This window comes from Acartia tonsa, chromosome 11, assembly GCF_053477335.1.
Source record: "Acartia tonsa isolate MP-2025a chromosome 11, ASM5347733v1, whole genome shotgun sequence".
Taxonomy (NCBI): Eukaryota; Metazoa; Arthropoda; class Copepoda; order Calanoida; family Acartiidae; genus Acartia; species Acartia tonsa.
The window spans coordinates 38,712,419-38,739,191 of NC_137270.1; the positions used below are offsets into that span (position 1 = coordinate 38,712,419).

At 31.3% G+C, this 26,773-nt stretch overlaps 4 protein-coding genes and 1 long non-coding RNA gene across 5 annotated transcripts in view; all 5 read right to left on the bottom strand.

Annotated features, from left to right (window-relative positions):
* Positions 1–218: 218 nt before the first annotated feature.
* LOC145331662 (uncharacterized) lies at positions 219–1,030 on the bottom strand. Its single transcript, XM_080176441.1, has 2 exons — positions 970–1,030; positions 219–755 (listed from the first exon to the last, which is right to left on the bottom strand). The coding sequence occupies exons 1-2, from the start codon at positions 1,028–1,030 to the stop codon at positions 421–423; spliced, it is 396 nt and encodes a 131-aa protein (XP_080032567.1). The 3' UTR covers positions 219–420.
* Positions 1,031–2,946: 1,916 nt separating this feature from the next.
* Positions 2,947–4,349, bottom strand: LOC145331663 (uncharacterized). Its single transcript, XM_080176442.1, has 3 exons — positions 4,185–4,349; positions 3,803–3,957; positions 2,947–3,571 (listed from the first exon to the last, which is right to left on the bottom strand). The coding sequence occupies exons 1-3, from the start codon at positions 4,209–4,211 to the stop codon at positions 3,037–3,039; spliced, it is 717 nt and encodes a 238-aa protein (XP_080032568.1). The 5' UTR covers positions 4,212–4,349; the 3' UTR covers positions 2,947–3,036.
* Positions 4,350–4,647: 298 nt separating this feature from the next.
* On the bottom strand, positions 4,648–5,361 carry LOC145331280 (uncharacterized). The gene is made up of 2 exons (XM_080175899.1): positions 5,116–5,361; positions 4,648–4,853 (listed from the first exon to the last, which is right to left on the bottom strand). Exons 1-2 carry the CDS (start codon positions 5,231–5,233, stop codon positions 4,648–4,650), a joined length of 324 nt encoding a protein of 107 aa, XP_080032025.1. The 5' UTR covers positions 5,234–5,361.
* A 3,679-nt stretch (positions 5,362–9,040) lies between these two features.
* LOC145332832 (uncharacterized) lies at positions 9,041–10,008 on the bottom strand. The gene is made up of 3 exons (XR_013884336.1): positions 9,937–10,008; positions 9,431–9,560; positions 9,041–9,293 (listed from the first exon to the last, which is right to left on the bottom strand). It is a non-coding gene; the product is annotated as an uncharacterized LOC145332832 (long non-coding RNA).
* An 8,471-nt stretch (positions 10,009–18,479) lies between these two features.
* The window catches only part of LOC145332031 (CD109 antigen-like), a 50,883-nt gene continuing 42,589 nt past the window's right edge, over positions 18,480–26,773 (bottom strand). The window contains exons 63-75 of the mRNA XM_080176938.1: positions 26,611–26,666; positions 26,315–26,375; positions 26,003–26,061; positions 25,398–25,468; positions 24,678–24,747; positions 23,743–23,805; positions 23,360–23,440; positions 22,449–22,524; positions 22,025–22,089; positions 21,663–21,748; positions 21,250–21,333; positions 20,758–20,841; positions 18,480–20,160 (exon numbers count right to left, since the gene is read on the bottom strand). Of these exons, the coding sequence (XP_080033064.1) occupies positions 20,085–20,160; positions 20,758–20,841; positions 21,250–21,333; positions 21,663–21,748; positions 22,025–22,089; positions 22,449–22,524; positions 23,360–23,440; positions 23,743–23,805; positions 24,678–24,747; positions 25,398–25,468; positions 26,003–26,061; positions 26,315–26,375; positions 26,611–26,666 (932 nt within the window). The 3' untranslated portion in view covers positions 18,480–20,084. The remainder of the gene's footprint in view (positions 20,161–20,757; positions 20,842–21,249; positions 21,334–21,662; positions 21,749–22,024; positions 22,090–22,448; positions 22,525–23,359; positions 23,441–23,742; positions 23,806–24,677; positions 24,748–25,397; positions 25,469–26,002; positions 26,062–26,314; positions 26,376–26,610; positions 26,667–26,773) is intronic.

A 26,773-nucleotide genomic window follows, 5' to 3' on the forward strand; every position in this document is an offset into this window, starting at 1 on the left:
TTTACAAAGTTAAAGATGATTTAGAGAACTGGTTTCGTTTACTTCGAAAATAAATGTATTTACAATATTTAGAGGTATCTTTTTTACATAGGTACTTAGTGTAATATTTTCGCGAAATGTATCTACAACGTCTTGAGGTAGTTTTTTAAAGCTCATAATAAATAACTAGTATGTAATAAACTTTATCTTAAGATATTTCTTAGGTACATAGTGTAAAAGCTCATTAAGTGTTCTTGAGGTGTGGACACAAGAGACAAATTAACATTTTCTTATGTTAGTATAAGTTACTGGATGTCCTTAACATATTCGTAATTTTTCAAACGTTTTTCGTTGGTTTAAGGTCCTTTAGGCGATGATTCAAATTATGTGGTTTCCGTTTTCGAAATGTTCATTTTTTCGGTATTACTTATGTAATCTTAATTACTTTCTGCTCGACAAAAAAAACATTCGTACGGGAATTTGGGCAAACAAATTTAATTTTTCGCGTATATCCTCCTGTAGATCTCTAATGAGATTGTGGTTTATCCTTAACTGGGCTATGGCTATTTCCAGAGGTAGGCCCATCATTGGTCTTCCTCTTCTTATCCGAAGCATCACTCGGTTGTAGGTCGATAGGATGGAGCTCCATAACGCTTTGTTCTCTTCCGACGCAGCTCCATAATCGTAATCGAATATGATGTCCCTCAGCTCGTTTGTCGCTCTCATCTGGAGGGACCATATTCTCAGACAGTTTTGTAGATTATCGGCATCAATAACTGAAAAAATATATATTTATATTTTCTTAAATATTGAATTATTTGTCTCTCCCCTTTTTTTATCCTTTCTAATATTTCTTCGTCTATCTATCTTTATCTCTCTTATTGTTTCTGTCTATTTATTTCTTTATCCATTTTTCTATCTATTTTCTTATAACTTTTTCTATCTATGACATTGATGTCTATCTATCCATACTATCTATTTTTCCCTTACCTATCATATTCGGCGGATTCGGTTCATCTCGGAGGCTATCACACTGTAGATACAAAAACATCTTAAAGTGTTCACGAAGCTGGGAAAAAGTTGATATATGTCACTAATTAATGTTTTTTAAATGTACTATTTTGAGAATTAAGTCTTAAATACTTTCCATTTAAAAATAAATCAAACTTTAAAAAAACGAATTTTTTCCCTTGAAAACATTGATGTATTTTGAGTTTTATTATACATATCTTAAAACCTATCAAAATCGACAAATAACAATCTTTTTGTTGAAGTTTACTTGCAAATTTAGAGTAGAATAAATTCTTTTGTTACATACATATTAAACTAACCAAAAAAGTTTGTAATATCTTTTTATGGGGAGATTAAACGATTTCTACCCATAATCGAAACGATATTACCAAATATGGGTATAAGGTCAGCTGATTTATAGTTGTCGATCTTGTGAACATCCTCATCCTATCTCAATATTTACTACTTGCTAAAAAAGCTTCATCATACTGCAGAGCTAAAAATACGATTAGGCCCCCACATAATTTTAAAGTTTTTACTATAGATAAAATCTATAAAAAATATTTAAAAGAAATTTAAAACATGAAATAATAAAACATAATTAAAGGTATAAGCGTTTTCTGAGTAGAGCCAGGTTGTATAAAATACACACACACACACACACATACACACAAATATACATAGGACTCCACAGAACTTGTTTAATACTTCAAAACATGGAATAAGATAAAGAGCAAACAAATTATATTCTTTTAATATTAATCTGTTATTTATGGGTGTACATTAATTAAAGCAAGGCTTTTATCTTAATCCTAAACACAATGTAAAGATGGTTCCTGATATAAACCTATACAAAAAAAATGAAATAAAATAAAATGTTTTTTCAGTTATTGGAATAAAATTATTTACTTTTTCTAGCTATTGAAATTTTCCCGTACTGGTCCAAACTTACAACTTAAAATACACTGAAGGGACTGCGACTTTTACAATATTCAGTAATGTTTGGTTTCTATACTTCAACTTAACAAAATTCGTTGGTACCAAACGAAAGATAAGGAGGGGGGACGGAGAATGGAAGGGGAAAACACGAGAAAGGAAATGTAAGTGAGTGAGTGTGTTTGTGTGTGTGTGTGTGTGTGTGTGTGTGAGTTAGGCAGATATTTAGACAGGTATTCGACACATTACGAGGAATATTTTACATGATAAAATGCTTATTTTTATGTAAATACTATAGAAACGCGCTATATTTTATGCTATATTTTATGCAATTATTATTTGTTTATTCTATTTAAACATTTCAATTCTTAAATATCATTCTTTCTACAGATTTAACAATTTTTCTTTTGTCCCTATACCTGCATAAACAAAGCGGTATTTAATTAATGATTTTATAAAATAAACCAAACTTTTTCATTACATTTTAGAGAAAGTTCAAAGATAAATATTAATAGATATATATTACAAAAATATTTTCTAAGTATCAATTTTTTTGTTTTTATCTGCAAGCGAAGAAATAGCTTATTTTCTCTTAGTTTAATTCTTGCTCAGATTTTAACATTATTTTCATGTGAAAATACTCTCAGCATTTTAAACTGATTTTTTTCTAACTTAATTGAACTTTTAAGGCATAATTCTTTGAAAATTACTTAAAATATAAAAAAAGGTAAACGAAAATGCATTTTGAAAAATTAAATTCGCGATCACTTTAAACCATGCCATTGTAAAGTCTGAAATGGCGATAATTAATGCATATTTTAATTTAATATTTTATTGGAACATATTAGATTAATATTTCCCTTCAGAAAAGATATTTGTAAAAAGACATGAACTATTATATAAAATGCATTGGTTGTTTTTTTCTAAAGTGAGTATTAATCTTATTTATATATAATCCTTCTGACATTATAAGGTAGAAAATTTGGGACAGTTATAACTTTCCTTAGGTAGCTATTTATTTTTTATAAACTTATATTTTAAGAGAAGTTGTAGCCGTCCTGTTTACAATGTTTTTTAAAGGCATTTTTGAATAGTTTGCATGAATCTCATTCAAATTTCAAATTGTGAGCTTGAAATCTTTGGAATTTTTTGTGCGAATTTTAGTCTATATTGGTGAGTACCACGTAGGTAATAAAGGGGCGTTTGGAGGCCTCTCCAACGGCCATGGACCATTGTAGCCTCCAAACTTTCTCCTTGCTCAATATAGGCGGTGACTCCACCAGCCTTGAAAGACGTTTCGGAATAGGATTTCCTAATTCCAAACTGTGTCAAAATTTGCTTCATCTGAAGTGTGGACGTGCTATAGCTCAACGTCTTGTGATACTTAGGCCTCAAAGTTCCATTTGTGTTGAATATCACAAAATTCAAATAATTACGTCCATTGCCTTGAGGACCAAAGTTGAAATTGTATTGCCTCGCAAACATTCGAAAAATATTAACAGGGCAGTACTTTCCCCCTACTGCTGGGAGGAAAGACTTGCTTCCTGAATAATATTGATCTTGTTTCGAACGGGCGAAGGTCAATCTTATGTGATCTTGGCAGTCTTCAACATCACGTTCGGTCAACAGGTTGTAGTCAGAGAATCTAAAATATTAAGATTCTTGTATTGTAGTTTAAGATTTTCCTTATATAGTTCTAACTTATACTAGATTATTTATTTATCATGTCTTTATGTCGTCTCTGTTACTTTCCTATTTTCCCCTTTTTTACCAGTTTTATTATCCCATTTGGGTGGTCCTTTTCTTATATGTTGTCTATTACTGTTAGTCCGTCAATGTATCATCTATCTATTTTCTTATCTATTTCTATTCTTACCTGATCCATGTATAGTAGTATGTGATGGCTCTCAATAGAGCTCGGAACTCAATCATGGAAGGCTCCTGTCCTCTACTCCGGGGCTCCCAGATGATTCTATCTATCATGGTCTGCAGTTCTCGTGATCCAAAGGGGTTACACTTCTTCGGCGGCGGCTAAATTATATATACTTATAAGTCTTAGTGTTAAATCTTATGTTGTTTATGAGATAATTTATCATGGAAAAGAAATAATGTCATTTTTTAAGCTCTTTATGTATAGATCTCATAGAGTGGGGATAAACTTTTGTAATTAGGAATCATATTTTTTCTAATCTAAGTATGCAAATAGATCGGTTTTTGGGAGTAAAAACATAGTTTTTTATAATTTAAACATTTCTTACTTTAGTTGCTGCTAGTTTCCTCATCATCCCTCCGCAGCCGGAGCCAACCGTTGGCGGTATGCAACTTTCCTTCCGGCCGATAGAGATCTCAAGGCTTCTCAACGCAGGTTGGAGTTTCTTGTACCAGGCGTATGATTTACTTAGGCTCACTGACCATGCAACGAAATGTAGGGCGGCTTTGCTTGAGAATCTTGGGTAATCATAGCCTAAATTGTTACATTTTTCATTGTTGTGAAATTTAATTTTGAGATTTTCTTAATATGCATTCCCTTCTTCCTTTCCCTTTGTTAATTGGAGTACCAAAATCAAGATAAATGAATGTCAAAATATCAAAAAAGTTAACATGTTTGAAATAAACTTACAGATTTTCTGATAATTAATAAGCTTAATAACTATGCTTAATATGAAATTAGGTAAGATAGGGCTTAGCTAAAAAAGATTTGTGTGCCTATTTTCTATTATTCTAATTACTGATAATCTTACCATATATTTCACAGAATCTTCTAAATTGCTTGATGATCCAATCATAGCTCTCAAGGGTTGCTTGTGCCAGATGTCCGCCAAACAAAGTGCGGAAAGAATCATAGAGCTGGGGGTCATCTTCAAGTATCTCATTGACACCCTCTATATCTCCCACATCTAAACCATGGGGCTGATGCATTCTCTGCCCTAAAATAATAACTTATATTTTCTGCTTTTCTTTTCCAAAATTATTCTTTGAGTATTATGTTCAATTCCTAGCTTTATTAGGCTTCAATTTAAGATGAAATATAGGTTACAAAATAGCTTAATTTAGATTTAATTTAGATATTTGTTTTAAAGGACTTTATCGGTTCAATCGGTTAATGAGATGCTTCGCTTCAGACAAAAAAACCTATTTTTGTTATCATATCCACTCTAATCTATCTAGTATTCATCTATTTTAACTTACCTACTAAGTTTCCCACTCCATTGGTTTCCTCTACAATTCTCATGTTCTGTATTCCCTCAGGCAATTCGGTCTCGATCTCCACCTCATTGGCCACATTCAGTATTAATCGGTCATCCATTCTCTCATTTGAAAAATAAAAAGAATATATTAATATTTTTTAATCTTAATTCTAATTTCTAAGATTTTTTAATCTTAATCTCCATATAGCTAAATATAATAATTTTCCCTTACAACTAAATTACAAGATCATTGAAAACATGTTGTTACGCTTTTATACTTTTGGACTTTTGATATATATTGTTTGACTATAAACATTGAATTATACATTAAATAGACCTTAAGACTAACATTTTTAATTGATTTTTTAAAACGGTTCAATTTTAATAAATTATCATAACTGTTATAATATATCATATCATATTCAATATATGAAATTACTGTAAGGTTTTTGAAATATTTTGTCTGTTTTATATTGTTAGGGTTATTGACAAATATTTACTTAATGAAACATGTAAAGGGCTATAAACTTCATAGTTTTATCAAAGATAGTTTTAATATCAGGTTTATGGTGAATATCAACTTTACAATCAAAAATAAAGATAGATTTTACTAATCTGTGGTATGTTTTTCCATCGTGGATCAACGGCCACCAAGGGGCTGATGTCCACATGGGCATTACCAGAATGAACTTAGAGCCTGGGCTTATTTCGATTTTTCGTATAGTATCCCCGATAACTTCTGGGGGGGGGCATAGGTAATATACCTCCCCTTCAATAGGATCATGGGCAAAAAAGTTTATACATATATTATTGTTATCCAAATATTTGGAAACATATTTATTACAAACCGAATTTTTATCACTGGCAAATCCATCTATGGATGGTTCACAATTGAAATAAGTAAAGATTGAAGACAGCATGAACTTGGGAATAGACCAATCGTCCAAATCAGCAGAAAATCTTGATCCTTGGTCCGCTAACATGATCCTACAGTGACTACGTTTAGTCCATACCGGGATTATGGTGACGCCCAGTTCCAATTCCAGTCTTTTAATCTGAATAATGTGAGATTGTATGTGTGCGTTTCGGGAACCATGGTGTAAATAAAAATATGATAACTGCGAGTCGGTTTCCCAGTAGACGATGGGATGGGAAAAAATCTTATTAACCGATTTTTGATATTGCAAGAAAGTTATCACTGCTAGGAGCTCCCGGAATCCCGAGCTTAATAGTTTTTGGTCGTTAGTAAAATCACAGCTGATAAGTTCAACTATATTCCCATGGTACAGACAAAAGCTTCTGTCAGCAGAAGCGTCTGAAATTAGTAATCCAGGAATCGGTAGACTTGTGTCTGTGATATTACGTAATATTTTAGCAACTTCTTGTTGCGAGACCGTTTGTGCTCCGGCTTTTGCTAGCGCAATTGCTTTGCCGTTAAATAAATGTAAGTTTTGCAAAAAGAACTGAAATTCGTCAATGCCCTTAGAGAAACTAATGTTAACATTCCATCCTTTTTCTAAGACCTGCTTACCCAACTCGTTCTGGGCGCATCTCGGGATCACCGAGACGATCGACCCATGGGAACGCTTCAGGCTTTGAACTTTGCCTAATACACTGGCCGCCATCTTGGCTGGAATAAAACCGTCTTTATTATGTTGGTTTATTAAAAGTTGTATCGAATCTAAAATCTTTGTTTGTTTATCGTTCGATGTTGTATACAACATCTTTTGAGAATCACTAATAAAACCCTGGTATAATGCTTGTTGTGACGCAACAAGCATTGACTTATCTAGGGCAATGTTCCATCCACATAATTGGAAGATTCGAATGACGATCCTAATCTTTTGTTCACATTCTATCTTAGCCGAGGCTATAACCCTTCCATCATCTGATAATTTGATTAAAATTTAATATTTCCAATCGAGTTAAGATAAGTAAGAAGAAAACTTTAAATGAACTTATGTAATATGAAATGTGTATGAACAAGATTTTTAAGGAAATTTAAATTCGTGCCTATATAAATTGTGAATATCACTCCGAGGATGTGGATTAGAGATTTGATGGGTCTGATTAATCTATTGATCACCTCTGTGGCCACTGAGATACCGTAGCACATAACCAAGAAAACAAAGAATCGCTCGACATTCTGTTCATCAACTATTTTAAAGGACAAATATTTGCGACTTTGGGGGTGGAGCCGTACGTGAAAGTAGCAATTGCGCAAATCAAATGTCGCAAAATAACAGTCCTTAAATATTTGATGCTCAGATTTGTCAAGCGTTTCTAGTTTTGTTTTCTCGGTGTGCAAATACGGATTTATACTCCTGAAATTATAGGGAGTTTTTTAGAAGAAAAGAATTTTTTAAAAAATATATAGTAGAAGATATAATTTATTTATCCGGTATATAATTAAGTTATTTCAAGAAAGTAATAACCTGCTTAAGTCAATGCATGGCCTCTTCTTTTTAACGTTGTTTAAATCATCCAGTTCCACGCTGACGCTCATAGGATTTAAAAACGGAGGTCTATATTTTACTTCTATACATGCACCCTCATTCTCCCACTTGCGGACCGTCTTGACCAAGTCGGTCATATTTTGACGGGCGGAGGCATTGTTGTCCTCTTCATAACTAAGGGGGGGCTTCTCTTTGAATTCTAACTTAAGGCCTTCAGTTAGCAATTCCATTACCCATTGATCTATTAATGTATATAAATTTCAATTCTTTAATATCATTTCTTATTAATATATGCATATATGTCCTTATCAATTTTATAAGTATTAAGTGATTAATTGAAATTTTTAACATCCCTGGTTGAATAATATCATGGTAGAAACGAATGCTTTCAGGGGAGTGTATAGAATATGGGGCCTCAGGTAAAATATATCCGTGATCGTCTAAAAACCGTTCGAGGGCATCTGCCGTTTCCTTGGGGTTTGTCCATCCTTTATCTTGGACTATCGCAATGAAATCTTCTAAAAGTAAGAAAGATTTCTTTGGACTATTAGACTTTTAATACGGTAAACATTTATCGGATATTATATTTATATATTGTGTGAACAAACAAAGATTTTAAATCAATATTTAACTTTATGCATAACTTATGTAGATCTTAACTTGACATTTTATCCTATTACTCTATATATTTTATATTCTAAATGTTTAATCTTTATATATTCTTTACGATGGAGATCTTAAGATACAAACTTTATCTACTGTTTTGAAAGAACACTTACTTCTACGTTGTTCTGCATTGCCTGGATATAGAGCGAGGGCTGTTATGTGACCCTGTTCTGCCCTCTGCCTTTGGAAGGCTGCTATATCCTCTTGCTTGCAGCAGTTATCTTTGTACCAATGCCTAAAGAAAAGAATAATATTATTTCTTTTCCCAGCATTGGTACAAAGATAACTTTATTAAATTAATTAATAATGTGTAAAGGAAATGATATTTGTAAATGAAAATTAAATCGTATAGTCTTAATCAATTTCAAATAGTTATTTTAGATATTAATATAATGGTAGAATCTTAATTCTTACCCTAAGACGTTGCAACGGGTACACTTGCTAGTGAGTTTTTGCGCGGTTATATTGGCACGGCTTAGAGAAACTCCACTAGAAGTTCCCGGTTGCGGCTGCTGGTTTTGTTGGACGGCCGCCGCCAGCATAGAAACAAAATCTTGTGGGGAATTTTGATTATAATTCTGCCTACCCCTGCCTCTATATCCCCCAGAGTATCCGGGTGAGAATCTACCTCTGCCCCGTCGGCCTTTTCCTCGGCCTCTCATTTTGAAGTTGTTAAGCGTCCTAAAGATTATATCTTGATAGAGGCGAAATAAATATTTTTCCCATATTCTATTCGTAATATTATCATAGAGTTATGAATTATTGATAAATCATATGTTTATAAAAGAATTAGATTTAATTTATGTTACTATGTAATCATAATATGAAAGAAATCAATAAGAAAAATAATATGTTTATAATGTTTTATATAAAAGCTACCTAGTTAACTTATTGCTGAGCATACTAAACGACGTGTGTTCGTTGTGCACTAGGTGGCGCGCTTCAGGCCCATAGCAGAATTCTGCTAGGGTCGTTCTGTATTGGTCCCTGGTTTGTAAGACCAAGGACCTCACGCCTTGCCTTTGTGCCTCCTTGGCAGTCTTAACGGTTTCATCATCTTAATATTGATACGTTATATATCATATATATTTAACTTAAGTTCATATGTTATAAATTTTTCTTATTTCAACACATATTATTTCAAAAAATTTTCTATTTCTTATCATTAAATATTGAACGTAATATAGGTCCCACCTGTTGTGATATCTTTAGGTTGTCCCCTAAGCGTTTGTTCGGTGGATATCAGAAAATTGGCCGCTGCCATGAGTTTAGGACGGTCACTCTCCCAGCTTGCTGGGTTGCATATGGTGGCCTCTGTACGGATCTTAATACATATTCAATGTTATTTTTTTTTTTTTTAATTTTTCTAGTAATTAAATCTTATCTTATTTTAGCGATATATATCTGCTGTATAAAAAAAATAATTCAATTATTATCTATATTTATAGCTATGAGATTTTTCGTTATGATATATTCATTAAATCATTAATGTTATCGGCTTTTTTATGGATTACTATAATTCCCATTTACCGATAATTTTATATTTTTCTGCACATTCAATTTTTACAAAGTATATCATATATCGTTTTACAATTAAAGCGCTACTTGGGCATGTAATATCCTTGCTTTTTAGTCTAAAGTCTATCTATATATTATCTATTAATTTTCTATCTAAATTTTCTATCTATCATATCACTTACTTTATTTGCTCTTGATGTGAACTCATTGTCCGAGATCTTCTCGATGATAAATTTGTCCGTTATGACGTCTAAACAAAATAAATGTTTAGTTATTTTTATTGTTAATATCATATATCATGTTCTATGTTTCTGTCATCTTTCTATCTATGTATCTTGCATGACTCTATACCAAAATATGTTTTGGTATAATATATTATTTTTACTCAATACAAAGGACTTAATACCTTCATGGGACTATTATACCCATTCTTTTTTCAATCTTGTCATTGGGACTCAATACCCATTTCAATTTCTTATTATAATGGATTGGTATTTCCATATATCTTAAATATATTCATTCTGGGACTCAATACCCAACATAATATAAAAAATTTTTTGGGACTTAATACCCGCTAATTCATAACTTTTTGGGACTTGATACCCTTAACTGTGCATTCAAAGACTTGATGTCTATATATATTATATTTTAACATTGTTTACTATTCTTGGTTCGGTTTTATATATACTTAGAACATTTGGCAACCTATTCCGTATAATTAGGGGTTGGGGGGGTGGGTAAATAAATGCCTTTTCGCCGGCAAGGCTCGACGGCAATAGAACGAATTAATTTCGGCATATGCATGACGTAGACGCCATCTTGCTTTTGCATGTGCATCAGCTGTCGAATTGAAGAACAGAGTAGTCGAAATTATATTGAACAGAGTTGCCAACTATTTTTGTTGAATTAATATTTTAATCAGCAGCTCGGCCGCTGATTTAAAATATATGCAGTTCCGCAGGTAGATTAGTTCATGTCTCCGCTTTGAGATTGGGAGCCAGCTACTACATGAACTAATTAACCCGCTTCTCAGATATATTTCTCAGAGCAGGGATCTGCTTATCAAATCTTAATCTACTCCTAAGTCTATCTTTAACGTCGATGTATCGAATTTGGCTTGAAGTTCGCAACCGGACAGCTTTATTCTTAGCATTGCATGATAATGCATTTCCAAACTTAAACTATCCGACGTATGTTCTGAATTGAATGCTTAGTCCGATTGCAAATTTCAAGCCTTTACATTTAATTACTTTTCTCACCTTTTTCATGATCCGATTCTTCAGTTTTCCTTTCAGCGTTATTATAGTTACCAGCTCCTGCTTCCGCGGCCATTGTGCTACTTTTATAACGCTAGTATAAATCCCCAGACTTTTATTTGAAATGAAAAGGTTTACAACTTTAAATGCATTAGGAAGATTCTATTTGAAAGTTTAGGCATTAAAATTCATTAAACTATTGTATATAAAAAAGAAGAAATTCTAAAGACTGTGGTGTAACATAAATGTTTGTTGTTAAATGCTTTATATAAATGAAATAAGTTTTAAATTGAAGTAAATTAATTTAGGGCATAAAAAAAACTTTTTAGGACTTTATTATGGAAAGAAAAGTTTTTTAATATTTTATGTGCTTTATCCTAATTTAATGAAAAGAAAATTTAAATTATAGTAACTATTTGCATTAAACCTGTAGACTATAAAAAACTTAAACTTACAAACTTTACATGTATTGTTAAGATAATATGAAGGAAAAAAGTTTTGAATTGGAATAAATTAAACTATTGTATGAAGTCTTTCAGCTTTAATTAAAACATTGATCAATGATTACATTCATTTTATAATCGAGTTTGTTAATGTCTTCATTTAGATAAATTAATTGTCGCTTGACCGAATCGTAGCAATCATCATCTTTAGGCTTAATACGTTTAAGAAGATCAACTCTTTTATTAAAACGAGTGCCAAGTCTCTCAAGTAGTTCTTGAGTCTCCGGAATATTTACTACTTCAGGTGTTTGTGAGAGGAGGTAATGAGTCGATATGATCGCTTTGAGACAAAAAAGTTTTTCTTGACACCTTAACCAACCGTCCTGGAGCTCTATGAGCTGTTCAGGAGTCATGTTAATAATTTACTAAGGTTTATCTGAAAAATATATTAGTTTCACTATTCAAATATGAATTTCCTACAAAGTGTTTTAAATAATTTAAAGAAATTTGACTTATCCTTGGAAATCTATATCTAATAAAAAAGAAGATTCTTACTGTATATCTACTTATAGTATTTATGAATAATTTTGCAAATTCGATAATATTTTAAAACTATATTCTAAATTTTTATAAATTTTCATTTTAAATAATTATGTTACCTCGTGTTATCACTTTAAATAAAATAAATGCCTTTTCGCCGGCAAGGCTCGACGGCAATAGAACGAATTAATTTCGGCATATGCATGACGTAGACGCCATCTTGCTTTTGCATGTGCATCAGCTGTCGAATTGAAGAACAGAGTAGTCGAAATTATATTGAACAGAGTTGCCAACTATTTTTGTTGAATTAATATTTTAATCAGCAGCTCGGCCGCTGATTTAAAATATATGCAGTTCCGCAGGTAGATTAGAACATTTTAGCAGACAATTATTTATTTTAAAGAAGGTGTATCAACTTTTTTTTTTTATAGCTAGCCGGTTCTTTTAGTAAGTAGTAGATGTAAAATTTTTCATAGAATTCAGATATGCAATCGGTTTTTTGTAGACCTCTTATTTTTTTAAGTAATTTAAGTTTTTTAAAAAAATAATTAAGTCGGTTTTAAGGTACTAAAACGCAACAAAATAAAAGAAGAAAATGGCCAGTAAGAACAAAAATAGTAAGATCTTTAATTTGACACCTTACTTTTAAAATTCTGTTGAGTAATTATTGAAAAAATCTATTTTTTTAACCTCGGTTTAATAAAAACTTTAGACCTAAATATTTTCTCAAACAGACATAAAAAACATGGGTTGATATATACCTTTAGAATCAGAAAAATATTACGAATCCATTGTAAGCAAAATTGAAAAAAAGTAAAAAAATTAAAAAATGGCCAATTGTATTTTTTGTTCTGGCAACACTATCGTCTTCCCTTTTTTACCCCCTCTTTACCCCCTCTATACCCCCTTCCCATTTTTATACTCAATTCAAAAGTTAAGACGTTGCCTGTACAATATAATATGATATTTTCATATAATTCCTTTTATTGTAGTTTATATACTATATTGTAAACTTTTTTTTTCAATTTTGCTTACAATGGATTCGTAATATTTTTCTGATTCTAAAGGTATATATGAACCCATATTTTTTTACTTGTGAAATGATAAAATTGAGTTCAAAGTTTTTATTCTCGTGGGTTTAAAAAAATCGATTTTTTCAATAATTACCTGACAGAATTGAAAAAGTAAGGTGTCAAATTAAAGATCTTACTATTTTTGTTCATAATGGCCATTTTCTTTCTTTTTTTTGTTGCATTTTAGTACCTTAAAATCGACTTGATTTTTTTTTTTTTAAACTTAAATTACTTAAAAAATAAGAGGTCTACAAAAAAACCGATTGCATATCTGAATTCTATGAAAAATTTTACATCTACTACTTACTAAAAGGACCGGCTAGCTATAAAAAAAAAAGTTGATACAACTTCTTTATAAAGGTAAAATTTTCAGGGATATAAAAAAAAGTTTAGATTTTTTTTTCATTTTAAAAGATAATTTAATTAATTGTCAATAATCGTATTTCAATATAATATATTTTTGATAGGCAATATATTAGTCCTAAAAATTGAAAGTCGTCGTACTGATTTTAATGATAAGGTTTTTAATTTTAAAAAAAAACTTAAATATCTCTGAAGAAGGGGAAAGAAGGATTTAACTGTAAATGAAAACATGAAATATAGGCCTTAATTTTATCGCCACACTTTGCGGATTCTTGCGGAGAGGTGTGGATAGTATAATTCGCCTCTGACTCGATGTGACTAGTTAAAGGATGACAACATCCATGAAAATGAAACTCTAAAATCAAAATGGAGGAAAAATGAACTTGTGAAGTGTCAAGTTTAATAAGCAAAACATTAATTTGAAAGTCTTATCAAAATTAGCATGAATTCACTGCAAAATTGCATAAATACATGATACGGTTAAAGGACATACTTTCATTTTTAGGATCTGATTATAGTGATGCCTCGCTTATGATATTGTACCTTGTTGTCCTAGGAATCATTATTCCAGAAATCAGATGAATGGGATAATTTTATCTTACAAAAGTTGTTGTCAAAAAAGTTATAGGATACACAATGCAAGGTTTGAAATCGATAGGACAATTCTAGCATGTCTAAATTAACGAAAAGATTTAACCTTTTTTAACCGACCCTAATTTTCGCTTTTAAAAAGATTGCACTTTTATTCTATAGCTATTTGTACATATGTAAGTTTTGTACTGGATACCAAAACTTTTAAACTGTTTTTAACCTATTTTTAAAACATATATCAAAAATATACTATGACACCAGTAGAATTAAACTGCAGAGCCTAAATTTGAATTAAGTCCCCAATAAACTTTTTTGAGGGAATTTAAAAATTAATTTTACTGTTGCTGTGGTCTTTTTTGATCAGAGCAAAAGGTCTTTTTTTAATTGGGTAAAATTCGTAGCTTTTAGAGTGTTTTGCTTCATATATATAGTATTCTGGTATAGAGTAAAATTAGGCCTTTTGATTTCATCTAAATTAATTCATTAAAAACTTAATTCTTTACAATATATCAATGAATTAACTTTATCGTGCTTGTTTTCCATCACTTATTTAAAACACAAAAAAATTGGCTGTAAAGGGTTAAATAGTAAAAGATGACAACAAACGTTTACGCAATACAACAAATTTTTTTTTGTCACATATACAAATATGATAAAATATAAGATTATTCAAACTTATTTTTTTAAATATTTTTAAAAAGCATGTATCTTTTATGTGTATAGTTTTCATTCTTTTCATTTTAATTAAATAAAAATTATTTAACTACATTGGAAATAAGTCACTTTGTGAAAACACTTTTTTTTGAATTGTAAAAAACTGAAATGAAACAAGGCTTCTAATTGGTTCAGACTTCAGAATAATATGTTTTATTTTAATGTTAAATTTCTTCTATATAAATTATTGTTTTAGAAAAAAATTATTTGCATCGAACAGAGTAGAGTTTTTATTATTGTGTTGATATAATCTGAATCACATCAAATTGTTCTGTAAGAAACAATTTAACCCCAAACTAAAAAATGCTTTTGCTTCCATCAAAATGATCACAGCAACATATAAAATAGATTTTTAAATCCCCCAAAAAAAGTTTATTGGGGACTTAATTCAAATTTGGGCTCTGCAGTCTGATTCTACTGGTGTCATATTATATTTTTGATATATGATAAAAAAATAGGTTAAAAACAGTTTAAAGCAGTGGCCTGCACAGAGATATATAAAGAGTTGTTAAACTATTTGATTCTACATACTTCTACTTTATGAAAATAATCTAAGGTTTGTTATGTTTTATAAGGGAGGTAGATAATTTAATAGAGGTGCGATTTCATTTTACGGTAATTCTTCATCCTTCTCCAGGCGAAATTATTTATGATACACACTAAACTTATATCTTAACCCTTAACAGTCGGGCCCCTTGTCGCACCTTAATCAGTCGGGAGGGGGGGGGGCGTTCAACGCCCCCCCTCATTATCTCAGTTCCTATTAGAGCTAGAGGGCTAAAATTTTTTGTGCAAGTCCCCTGTGTTATGGTGAATTTCCGACCTTAAGTAAGTCAAGGTCAATTTCCGCTTCCTCCACCCTTTTATTTAACAACCTTTGTTTTTAGGTCCTTTTTTACTTAAAAATTTCAAACGGCTGTAATTTTTTTTATTTTTAAAGCTAGATGAAATTTTTTTGCAGAAAATGTTTATTTTAATTTAAATTTTATATTTGAAATGTCTTAACATAAGCTTCAGCGGCCGCAGCTGTACTTGGCAGCTGCCAGCCGCAGAAGTCGGCGGTCGGCGGGAAAACGGCGGCGCATTTTTATGAAATTTTAATACATTATGTAGACATGTAAGAAAAGCTTAAGTTTAAAATTTGAAGTCTCTAAGTCAAAAATTGCGGCCACAGGAGCATTTTAAAGATTTCTGGAGACCTGGAGGATCAGGACCTTCAGGATCATACCTGGAACCTGAAATTGACTTGAACACCTGTATTTAATATGAGGATGTACTACTAGAGTATAATTTAGTATTTTGGTAAGATAAAATGCTTTGTTTAAGTCAAAAACAAATTTTTGTTCTTTACCTGGATGACCCTGCCACGTTTGCTGGCATCCTGTGCCCGCCAGGATGGAGATATTCAAAAAATTCCAACTCTCAGTTATGTGTCATACCCATACTTAAAAAGTCAAGCAGTTTGGGCTCTTTATCTTTCACACACAGAAAATGAGATAGAAAAAAACCGGATGGGGGGGCGTTCAACGCCCCCCCCCCCCCCCGACCGCTAAGGGTTAAGCAAAAAAACGAATGAATGGACTGACCGACCCTTAATATAGAAAAGCTTTGATTTTAAAAATGTTGATTTGAATGTTCTCCCATGGGCTTTAAAAGCATATCTCTGAGGCTTTTGTTTTCAAGTGATTTATGCCATTAAGTATTAAAAAAGGACACTTTTTTTGTAAACTAAAGTTATAAGATGTCCACATATCTCTAGGTAATATGAATGTCCACTGGTATTACAAAAACGGCAGTACCGATCGTTTCTCAATTTTAAGAGAAGTTGAGTTTTAGTCTCTGGCAGGTTTTAGGCTATTTGGAGAGTCAGGATCTATGCTATTCTATAATATTAGGGAAGGGGGAGGCATTATATATAGCTCTATGTAACATTTATCTCTCTCGATTCCCATTTTTAAGGTGTTTTATCTAAATTATCTATAGACTAAAATACAAAGCAGAATGATGTCTGTCTGTATGAAGCTTAAAATTTCGATGACATGACTATTGAACCGATTTAGTTCTGTAATTTAGTTAACCTTCACATAGGTCCCAGAATAGTTTTAGGCTATTTTATTAAGCTTTAAGTCTAGGGATGGTTTTAGGTTATTGTACAATCTTTGAATACAAAGAACCTAGATGCTAAAGGCGCAGCAACTAGTCTAAAAGTTGAGATATCTTTGTCCGGATAAAGCTTAAAATCTCACTAATGTTTAAAAAACCTTTTTTAAATAGGCTCCCTTTAAAGCTTTTATCTTTGATAAATTACTGTCTACCCATAGACAATACTTTTTAATGGTGGGATTTGCATTCAAAACTTTGGGGAAGAGGGGTGGTACAAAATTAATCTCTATTTCTTTTTTTTTCAAATTTACTGTCAAATTTTTGTATTAGAAAAAGTAACAGGATCTCTGTCTGTGAGTCTTTCTGTACCAAAGGATCTCGCTAACCACTGAACCGATATGGTTCTCCTTTACCATGTAGCTTCTCATAGGTCCTGGGAAGGTTTATAACTACTTTGGAAGAGGGTACCACAACCCTCCAATGATAATTCGCCCTAGGAAGAATAAAAATAAAACTGCACATCACCTCAAGCTAAATGTCTCTAAGGGCATAGCTGCCAGTATATGAATATTGTCTTTAACATTTACATATATTGTAAAATTGAATCACCTCCATTTGAAACCAATATATACATACAACTATAATAATAGAAGCTCCTTTATTGTAGTTATGAATAGTAATGTTTACGTTGACTTATGGCCTTTTTATGTTATGTAGAATTTAGATATTATTTAGTTGAATCGTAGATACTATATAATTTGCTTAGTTTTCTACAGTATTTAGCCACGCAGCTTACAAAAGCATAGCCTTAATTCGAATAACCCTTAAGCCAAAGCCATACTCACTCTGAGCCACCCTAAGCTGCAGCTGCGGCCGCTAAACTTTGATACAGCCGCATTTGGATGCGTCTCCCGTACCTTGCTTAATTTATATCAGTTTTTAGGAATCTCAAGAGATGAGACAATGACCGATGAATTGATGTACATCCCAAATTATGACACACAAAATTACCCCTTAATTAAGTTTGAAACGTTTAAACACTAAACTTAATGAACCAACCTTTAAAGATTCAATAAAGGCCCTTCAAATTGATATGATAGCGAATAAAAAAACGGTAAAACAAAACATTGGGGACAAGTGTTATGTGCAAACCCAATGTTTTTTTTATAAATAACAAATTTTTCAAACTTTAAATACTCTCCTCTTAACCAGGGGCATCCAAGCTTTTTATTTTGGGGGGGGTAAAATTTTTTGAAGGGGGGGGGGGTAAAATGGCGCGCGATCGCGCCGCAAATTTTTTTTACCCCCCCCCCCCCAAAATTTTTACCCCGGGGGTAAAATTTGCTTGGGGTGAAACCTGTTGGCAGGGGTAAATACCCCCTCCTAAATGGTTGGGGGTGCCTACGGCACCCCCAGGGTAGGGGTAAATTTTAAATGGGGGGAGTAAAATGAAAAAATTTTTGGGGGTGCCTACGGCACCCCCAAAACCCAAAACGCCCCATTACCCCCCCCCCTTGGACGCCTATGCTCTTAACATCAACTTTTAGGCGAAAAAAGCATTCGGCAGATATCATATGACAAGAAATACCAACCAACACGTACCTTAAACTTGTAGATAAGTTTCACTTCTTAAAAAATATCATTTTATTTATTTAATTTTATTGTACAATTTATAAAGAAAAAAAACATATCACAGATTCTTCAGCCAAAACAACAAAATAATGTTTTATTTAAAAAAGAAATTTTGTAAATATTAATTAACAAACAGCCGCCATATTGTAGCCGCAAGCTGCTGATATTCTGCAGCCGCAACGGCTAAACAAAAGTTGCTGATCATTGTACGACAAATATAATTCCAAATTTTTTCGCAACTGGCTGATTTTGGCTCGATATCTTGCATTGTAACTTCATTGTGATAATTCATAAGCAACAAATTAAAAAAATAATATATAGAAATAAGCATCTTTTAATACTACACTATGATCCCAATTAAATTCTATGCTTAGTTAATTTTGGAAAAATGTAATGAAAAATCATCCAAAATCTTTTTTGAAAATCTTCCAAAATGTGAAATAAATACCTAAACATTTATTTGAGGCCATACTGTAGTTTTAAGCCCATCGAAATATTAAGTCTTGTAAAAAATAAAGTTTTAAAATAGATATAATTTTGATTTAAGTATATACACAATTTAAGTCTGAAAAATATTATTACAGTATATTTTTAATTTATTTTAATTAAAGTAAAAAAATAATATGGCACATTAATGTTTAAAAATATAGATATCTAAAAAATAATACTTTATTGTTATTTTTTGTACATTTAAATATAGAGAAAGAACATTTTATATTTTGAGCTCAATTTCAGAAAAGCAGCTAGTTTTTACATTATAAGGATTTTGAGGGATAAGATGTATAATTATATATAATGGACTGTAAATTGACGTAAACCCCGAATAACTACATGTAAAATCAATAATTAGTCCTTCTAATGATTATTGGTTTGCAAGTTTGAACAAACCAATCACAAACCAAGCCAACTATAATGAGATCTCATATTTATAAAATTTTGGGTAAGAAAGTAATTTACAGTCCAATGTCCCCTTCGATCCAAGTATCATATTGAATTATCATTTTTGTATTTTCGGTCACTGTCAGAAATTTGATTTATTTTAATCTCTAAATGCAATCAAATGAAAAAAACTTGTAATAGTTATTTATTACATCGGAGTATAGACAGCTTTCTTCTTAAAACTGTCTGTAATACGTTGATATACATTATTTTTCGGTATGGCTGAGAACCGGTTCTAATCCAGCGGATTTCAATCAGTTTGGAAGCCATACTGGAATAAAATTAATGTAAAGGTTTCGTGAATTTTTAAAGGTTATTGCTTGAACTACTTATAGATACTACCTATAGATAAATATAATTATAGAAAACTTATAGTACAATAATGTGCATATATTACAGTAAAAAATCAAGGAATTATAAAGAAAAGGTAGACAAAAATGAAATTTTCCACCTCAAATATAAAACCTTGGAATAAAGGCATGGGTTTCAGTGGCTTTAATCTATTGAAAAAAGGATTTTTATAAATTTTAACCTCACTTTAAAAAAAAACAAGGTACATATGTAAAAAAAAACGTATCAGAATAAGGCTTTTCTAATGTCCCAGTGACCTTAAACAACAAATAGACAGACACACAAACATCCTATTGCTAATAACTACAATATAATAATCAGACTATCATGGATTGAGCATTATAACAGTAAAACTAAAAGTTATGAAGACCCCAAGCCCGCTGTATATCGATGGAGCTCCACTAAATTAAATAATAGTATGGAAAACTGTATACATTTTTTAATCTTTGTTTTTTTAACCTACACTTAAAAGAATTTTACCCTCCCACAAATAAAAAAGCTTGGACGCCCCTGAAGGGATAAGACAATTGTTGATAAATTGATGTACATCACCAATATATACATAGTAATGATACACAAATCAGTGGTTAAAACGTTTGGACACTGAACTCAAAGAATCAACAAGCCAACGAATAAGAAAGAATAATTATAAAACTTTGGGGACTATTGCAGCAATGTTCCCTTCCTCCCTAGTTCTATTATTTGTTTCTAAACTTAAAATGCAAAGAAAAAATATTATAAAAGGTTTCGTGATTTTTCCCCTACAAAAGAAATTCACATTTATTGTCTATTGCAATGTCTAGTTTAAATCTAAAATAAATGAACTCTTCGGGGGAATAAAGACCAAATCATCATACCTAACCAAAATTAAAAATGAGCGTACTGAACATAATTGATATGGGAAATAGCAACCTAAATTAAAGACAATTTCCCCCTTGTCATTTTCCCTTGTACATTCTACATCCATTACTTTAAAAGTCCATATTATTATTTTATTCCTGTAGAATGGGCAGAAAGGACACTGATACGAACCACAGACCTCGCATATACTTAGCACGTATAAGGAGGTAGAATTAAATGATCTAAAAAAGAAAATACATTTATAAATATGATAACCAAATAATGAAATCTCATTACAGACAGTTTTCTGCGGATAGTAAACTGAAAAATGTTAGGGTTTATTGATCAATATATAAAGACTATATTAGCAACCAAAGTTGACGACATAATTTCCCTCTTCACAATATCCACTTATTCTATATTAATTAGTTATTAAAATCATATGAATCTTTTATTCTGGTAATTTTTAATTCAAAAAGCTAAAACGTTCTATTCCTAATTTTTTTATATCTCAGGGGTACTAATGAGGCACTGGAATGCTGTCGACCTCTAGCTGGCGGCTGCGGATCCCTACCTCTAATATGAATAGAATTTGGTTATTATGCTTAGGGCGAGGTTTAGAGTAGCTGCACTACTAATTAAAAACTTACTTGATTAAGAATCGTTCAGGTCTGTAAGGCTCAATAAGAAGAATCTGTCTCGTTCTACTCAAATTTGCCACGGGGTAATAACGTCTAAAACAAAGGAATTCAATATTTTTTATTTGCATCAAATACTTATTAGACCTCTAACTCTAATAGAAGCAAAAAGTAGGACGTTTGTATCCCCCCCCCCCTAAACACACACATACCCAATTGATTTATAAAAGTTTTGCTGGGGGCACAATTCAAATTTATAATTTATATTACTTTGTCGATTTGTGTATTTGTTAAACTGTGGAATTAAACCATAACGGGTAAGTTTTTATGCTTATGTTGGCATCCATAATTTGTAACTTGTAATTCTTCCTAATTAACATAGAATATAATCAAAATAGTCATGAAGCGCCAGAAAATACTCCTACCTAACAGTATGTGCGAAGCACTGTTCATAACTTGGAATATAGTCAAAATACCAGATAGTCTTTCCAGGCTTCTCCATATCAGCGTCCTGAAAATGTGTCATTGTAGAAGTGAAAATCTTAGAGGGTGAAAAAGCTACTATCTTTTTCTGTAATACTTATTACAGACAGGATTGATTCGTGTTTGTTGGACCCGAGGGGACAAACTATCTTTAAATACGATAGAAAAACTTGTATTTTTATTTCAATGGCCGATAAATTGACTAGTATTATAAACAGCCCATTGTTATCTCTCTCTCTCTGATTTTCTCTGTGCTTAGATGTTTGAAATACAGCAGAAATGAACTAAGAATCATAATTTTTACCTTTAATTGAGGAATAACTCCAGATTTCACAATTTTGTTGGCATCTGGTTGTAGCAAGATATAACCTAAGAGAAATTAGAATTAATTTCAAAATAATAAAATGTCATCATTTCCGCAGAAAACAAACAAACATGTACATTGTACAACAGGGCCGCAGCGATGAATTTTCCAAAAGATCTTAAGGGATAAGTCAAAGGCCGATAAATTGACGTACCTCCCTGATAAAGATACACAAAATTTGCATGATAAACACTTATGTAGAATACAATTAGTGGTTGAAATATATGGAAACTCAACTTAATGACCCAACAAATCAAAATTCAGTAAAAATCCCCAAGTTGTTGAGAAAACGAATAAAAAAAACGTTATTAAAAAACTTTGGGGACTAGTTTTATGAACAGCCCAATGTCTTTTCCCTCCCTACCTGTTGGAATATCCACAACCATCATTGTGAAACCAGATTTATCACTGTCCTGTGTACATGTCCAGCGGAAACATGTCTAAACATATGAATTAATATAATATAATATAAACCATCATTGTGAAACCAGATTTATCACTGTCCTGTGTACATGTCCAGCGGAAACATGTCTAAACATATGAATTAATATAATATAATATAAACCATCATTGTGAAACCAGATTTATCACTGTCCTGTGTACATGTCCAGCGGAAACATGTCTAAACATATGAATTAATATAATATAATATAAACCATCATTGTGAAACCAGATTTATCACTGTCCTGTGTACATGTCCAGCGGAAACATGTCTAAACATATGAATTAATATAATATAATATAAACCATCATTGTGAAACTAGATTTATCACTGTCCTGTGTACATGTCCAGCGGAAACAGGTCTTAAATAGATAAATTATTAGTTGGTTATAGCATCATATTAAAGACAGCTTTCCACAGATATATATTAAAATGAAAAAATGATACAGTTAAAACAGTTTTGTTAGACCCGAAGGGCCGTACCGCTCCTGAGCTATACTGAAAGAGCATGTGTCATATGGCATTGTAGATAATTTTCTACGGATAAAAATATATCTCATATATTAATTCCAATTCACTTAATTCATCAAACTTTGAGTATTTATCACATGGTATTATAGACAGCTTTCTGCAAGAAGGAAAATAAAAAGAAATAATTATAGTTTTGTTGGGTCAAGGCTTTCGCACCTTGGGAACAACAAAACTGGAGTTAATCTTAATCTTTTTTTTATTTTTGTATCTGCTGATTATATTTACGTTGCAAATTAGGGGCTAGTGAAAGGTTTCTTCGATTTACTCGTTGTTTTGAGATATTGTATGAAAAGTTTACTTACATCATATGTAATTTCTGACTTATTTCTTCCATACAGGATCTCTCTAAAGTTCAGCTTGAAACATTCTTTCGGAGGTTTGTCCTAAAACAGACAAATATGCTATTTTCTTTAATAAAATTCACTTCTAGCAATCTTTGTAATTTTACAGAATTATTATATAAAAGTAACAGGATCTCTGTGTGTCTGTATACATATATGTCTGTACCGAAGTATCTCGCTAACCTATGATCCGTTTTAGGTTCTTTTTTACAATGTAGCTTCTCATAGGTCCTGTAAAGGTTTTGGGGAAGGGTAAAATGATTTTTCTGAAGTATATCATAATCAAAAATAGCTTTGTAATCTAAAATACTTTCAATGAAAGCTTTTAAAACAAAATTACTTACAGTAAAAGAAGGAAAATCCACTCCATAAGTAACATCAAGTTGGGCCAGGGCTTGTCCAGCACCCTGAAATAATAAGAAAAATTTTAATAATTTTTTATGAAAACAGTAAAAGTGTCGAACTATGACGTTAGAAAAAATTAACGATTAACCAATGAGAGGCCGCTATATATTTTATCACAGTGAATACTGGCTTCTTATTGGTTAATTGTTAATTTTTTCTGACGTCATAGTTCGACACTTTTACTGTTTTTATTTTTTATTAAAAGCGCAGCAAATACATTATACAAGCTGTGTAAGTAAACAAGGAAATTTATGGTCATATTCATCCTATTATATAAATTAGTAAAGATCTGTTTTGACTAAAGCTTAAGATTTTAATAACATATTAACTGATACAGTTCTTCTTTTTAGGGAAGATCCAAATAGGCCCTGGATGGATTTAGGCTAAATCATTTCTTTAATTTTAAGTGATGATTTATGCTATTTAAAAAGAATACATAGCATAACATTATATTTATTGAAAAACTGAAAATCTTAACATTTGCTATTAGTGGAACGTTTTTGATTGCATCATGACTAAATGTAGAATATATATTTCTAATAATATATCCATTAGGTTACTCCTGTGTAGAGATTTTATCTCTACAGTTTTCTAATCTTTACTTAACCTAACCTACTTATTACATCAAAAATAGGTTATTTTTTAAAATTAGTAGATTGGTTATTAATATTGTTAGATACAAATATCAGTAAATTTAACTTATCAAAAAATAATCCCTATTTCAGAAAGTAATTAAAAATCAAGAACGATTTATTCCAATAATAACAAAGCTATATGAATAAAAAAATTAAATGTATACATTTTTTATCAAATTACGCAACAAATGAAAAACCGATCAACTACATATCTGAAAAAAAACATAAAAAAAACTTACGGAAGCTTGGAAAAATACATTTCCCCAAACATTCTCAATTGGTATCTCTATTGGCTCACTCACTCCGTTACTGAAAAAAGACAAGGATGACAACAACCAAAAGTAGCTAAGTACAAAAAAATCATGGAATTAACAATCAGAGCAGAATGTTAGTTTTCATAACAAAGAAAAGAAAGAGATATGATAAGCAAAACTTAAAAAATCACGAAACTATTGAAATAATAAGCATTACCGATAGACAGACCGACAAAACATTGTATTGACTAGATCAGCAAAAGAGTCTTGTCTAGAATTTCAGCTGCCTATCTTTAATAGCGGCAAAGAAAATTACATTGCTCATATATAGCGTTACGGACTGACAAGAAATAACAAGCAAGGACCCTAAAGTGGAAGAGTAATGAGGAAATTCTTCAACCATTGAAAAAAAAACTAAAATATAATAGGATTGGACAAACCTTTACATCAATTTTCATCTACATCAGAAAAATATTTGAATATTGTAAGATGAGGGAGATTTTTTTGCTCCATTATCTGTGAGGATTAGGTTATTTATTTTATTTAAATATTTATGCGGCCCTCTTTATTTCCAGAGTGTATGTTAATGTTTATCCTGGTTTCATTTCAGAAGATTAAACCGGGACACCTGACAAAGTTATTACTCTGCTCACCAGTCAGGTCAATATATCTCATTGTCATATCCCTGTATCCCAGAATTTATACCTGGTAATATGGAAAGTTTCTTCAAACCTAGAATCTGGAAGCCCAACTGTTATATGCATATTCGTTAAATCCTAAACAAATAAAAATGAGAACATATAAGTCCAAATTTAGGGTAGCAATAAGGTTTTGATGAAGAGAGAACAGTGAACTTTAATACAGTAACAATATTTCAAAGATGTGATGCAGGTAAAAGTCTCTCTATTGAGAACAGAAGTACATACAAAAACTATAGAGTAGCAACACTACTAATATTTGGAATAATATAAAGTAGTAAGATTTTTGTGTCTGTAGTTGATAGACATCAATAACCCCTGAAACTATTCACTGCTCATTAAAGTTAAGCTTCACATAGGTCTTGGGATGGTTTAAGGTTATTTCATTTTTAGATTCAAGTACTTGTAAGGTTTTTGGCTATTTTCTGCCCATAATACGGATCCCCTAGAAGCTAAAGTCTAAGCCATTAATGATATTAAAAAGTATGAAATACACTCTACAGGTGTTCAATGTTTTTATGTCTATCAAAAATAGGTTGACAACACAAATAGAACCTAATATGATTTAAAACCATTAGAACAATTCCGTCAAAACAAAAATAAAAAACTTACTTTAACATTATTATAGTAAGAGTATCTAACCAAAGCTTCTAACGCCACTATCGTATCAACTAAAATAATAAACAATATTTTAAATCTTCTTTTTTTCAGTAAAGTCTTATTCTTTAAATTTTGGTTATTCATTTTATCAATCCAGTAAACAAAACTTGTACATCAAATAAAATTTAAAACACTTAATTTAAATTTTTAAGAAGGGTAAATATTAATTGTCAATATCCTCGAAAACATTGATTACATATCTAGGAAATTAATACAAAAAATCGGCAAAAAATAAATTTTTAAATAAATCTGAAAAATGTATACCTGTTGATATAAAGCCACCTTCCCCCAATCTCATAGTATTTAACCATTTCACTATTTGATCCTGAAATAATATAAAAAAAAGTGCATTAGATGTTATTTTATCAGACAACAAAATCTTTGATTGCACGATCTTTTTCTGGAAGTCCAAACTGTGTCCGCAATACCTTTATCCCAAATTGGAGTACAATTATCATGTCTTTTATCAATCATAAATGTCCTAGTTATTCAGTAATCTTTCTCCAACTAATTTGATATCTGTAGACGTAATTGTCCTTGTAATCCTCATCAAATATTACCTGTAAAAATGTAATGCCACCTCCCTCCTTCTGGAACAGGGTTAACAGTGCATAACCTACAAAAAAACATTAGATTGAATTTCAGTCAAATTTATGTTTAGATAATACAATTATTTTTTAGATTATAATGGACCAAAATGCTAATTCTGTTATGACAGTTCAC

Bases quoted from the DNA above. Each gene is read 5' to 3' on its own strand.
- LOC145331280 (XM_080175899.1), bottom strand. From the start codon at position 5,233: ATGGATGACCGATTAATACTGAATGTGGCCAATGAGGTGGAGATCGAG. The intron at 4,854-5,115 runs GTAAGTTAAAAT...TTATTATTTTAG, and splicing joins TGGAGTGGGAAACTTAGTAG to GGCAGAGAATGCATCAGCCC.
- LOC145331663 (XM_080176442.1), bottom strand. From the start codon at position 4,211: ATGATGAGGAAACTAGCAGCAACTAAA. The intron at 3,958-4,184 runs GTAAGAAATGTT...TATATAATTTAG, and splicing joins GGAAACTAGCAGCAACTAAA to CCGCCGCCGAAGAAGTGTAA. The intron at 3,572-3,802 runs GTAAGAATAGAA...TTAATATTTTAG, and splicing joins TACTACTATACATGGATCAG to ATTCTCTGACTACAACCTGT.
- LOC145331662 (XM_080176441.1), bottom strand. From the start codon at position 1,030: ATGTTTTTGTATCTACAGTGTGATAGCCTCCGAGATGAACCGAATCCG. The intron at 756-969 runs GTAAGGGAAAAA...ATATTTTTTCAG, and splicing joins GAATCCGCCGAATATGATAG to TTATTGATGCCGATAATCTA.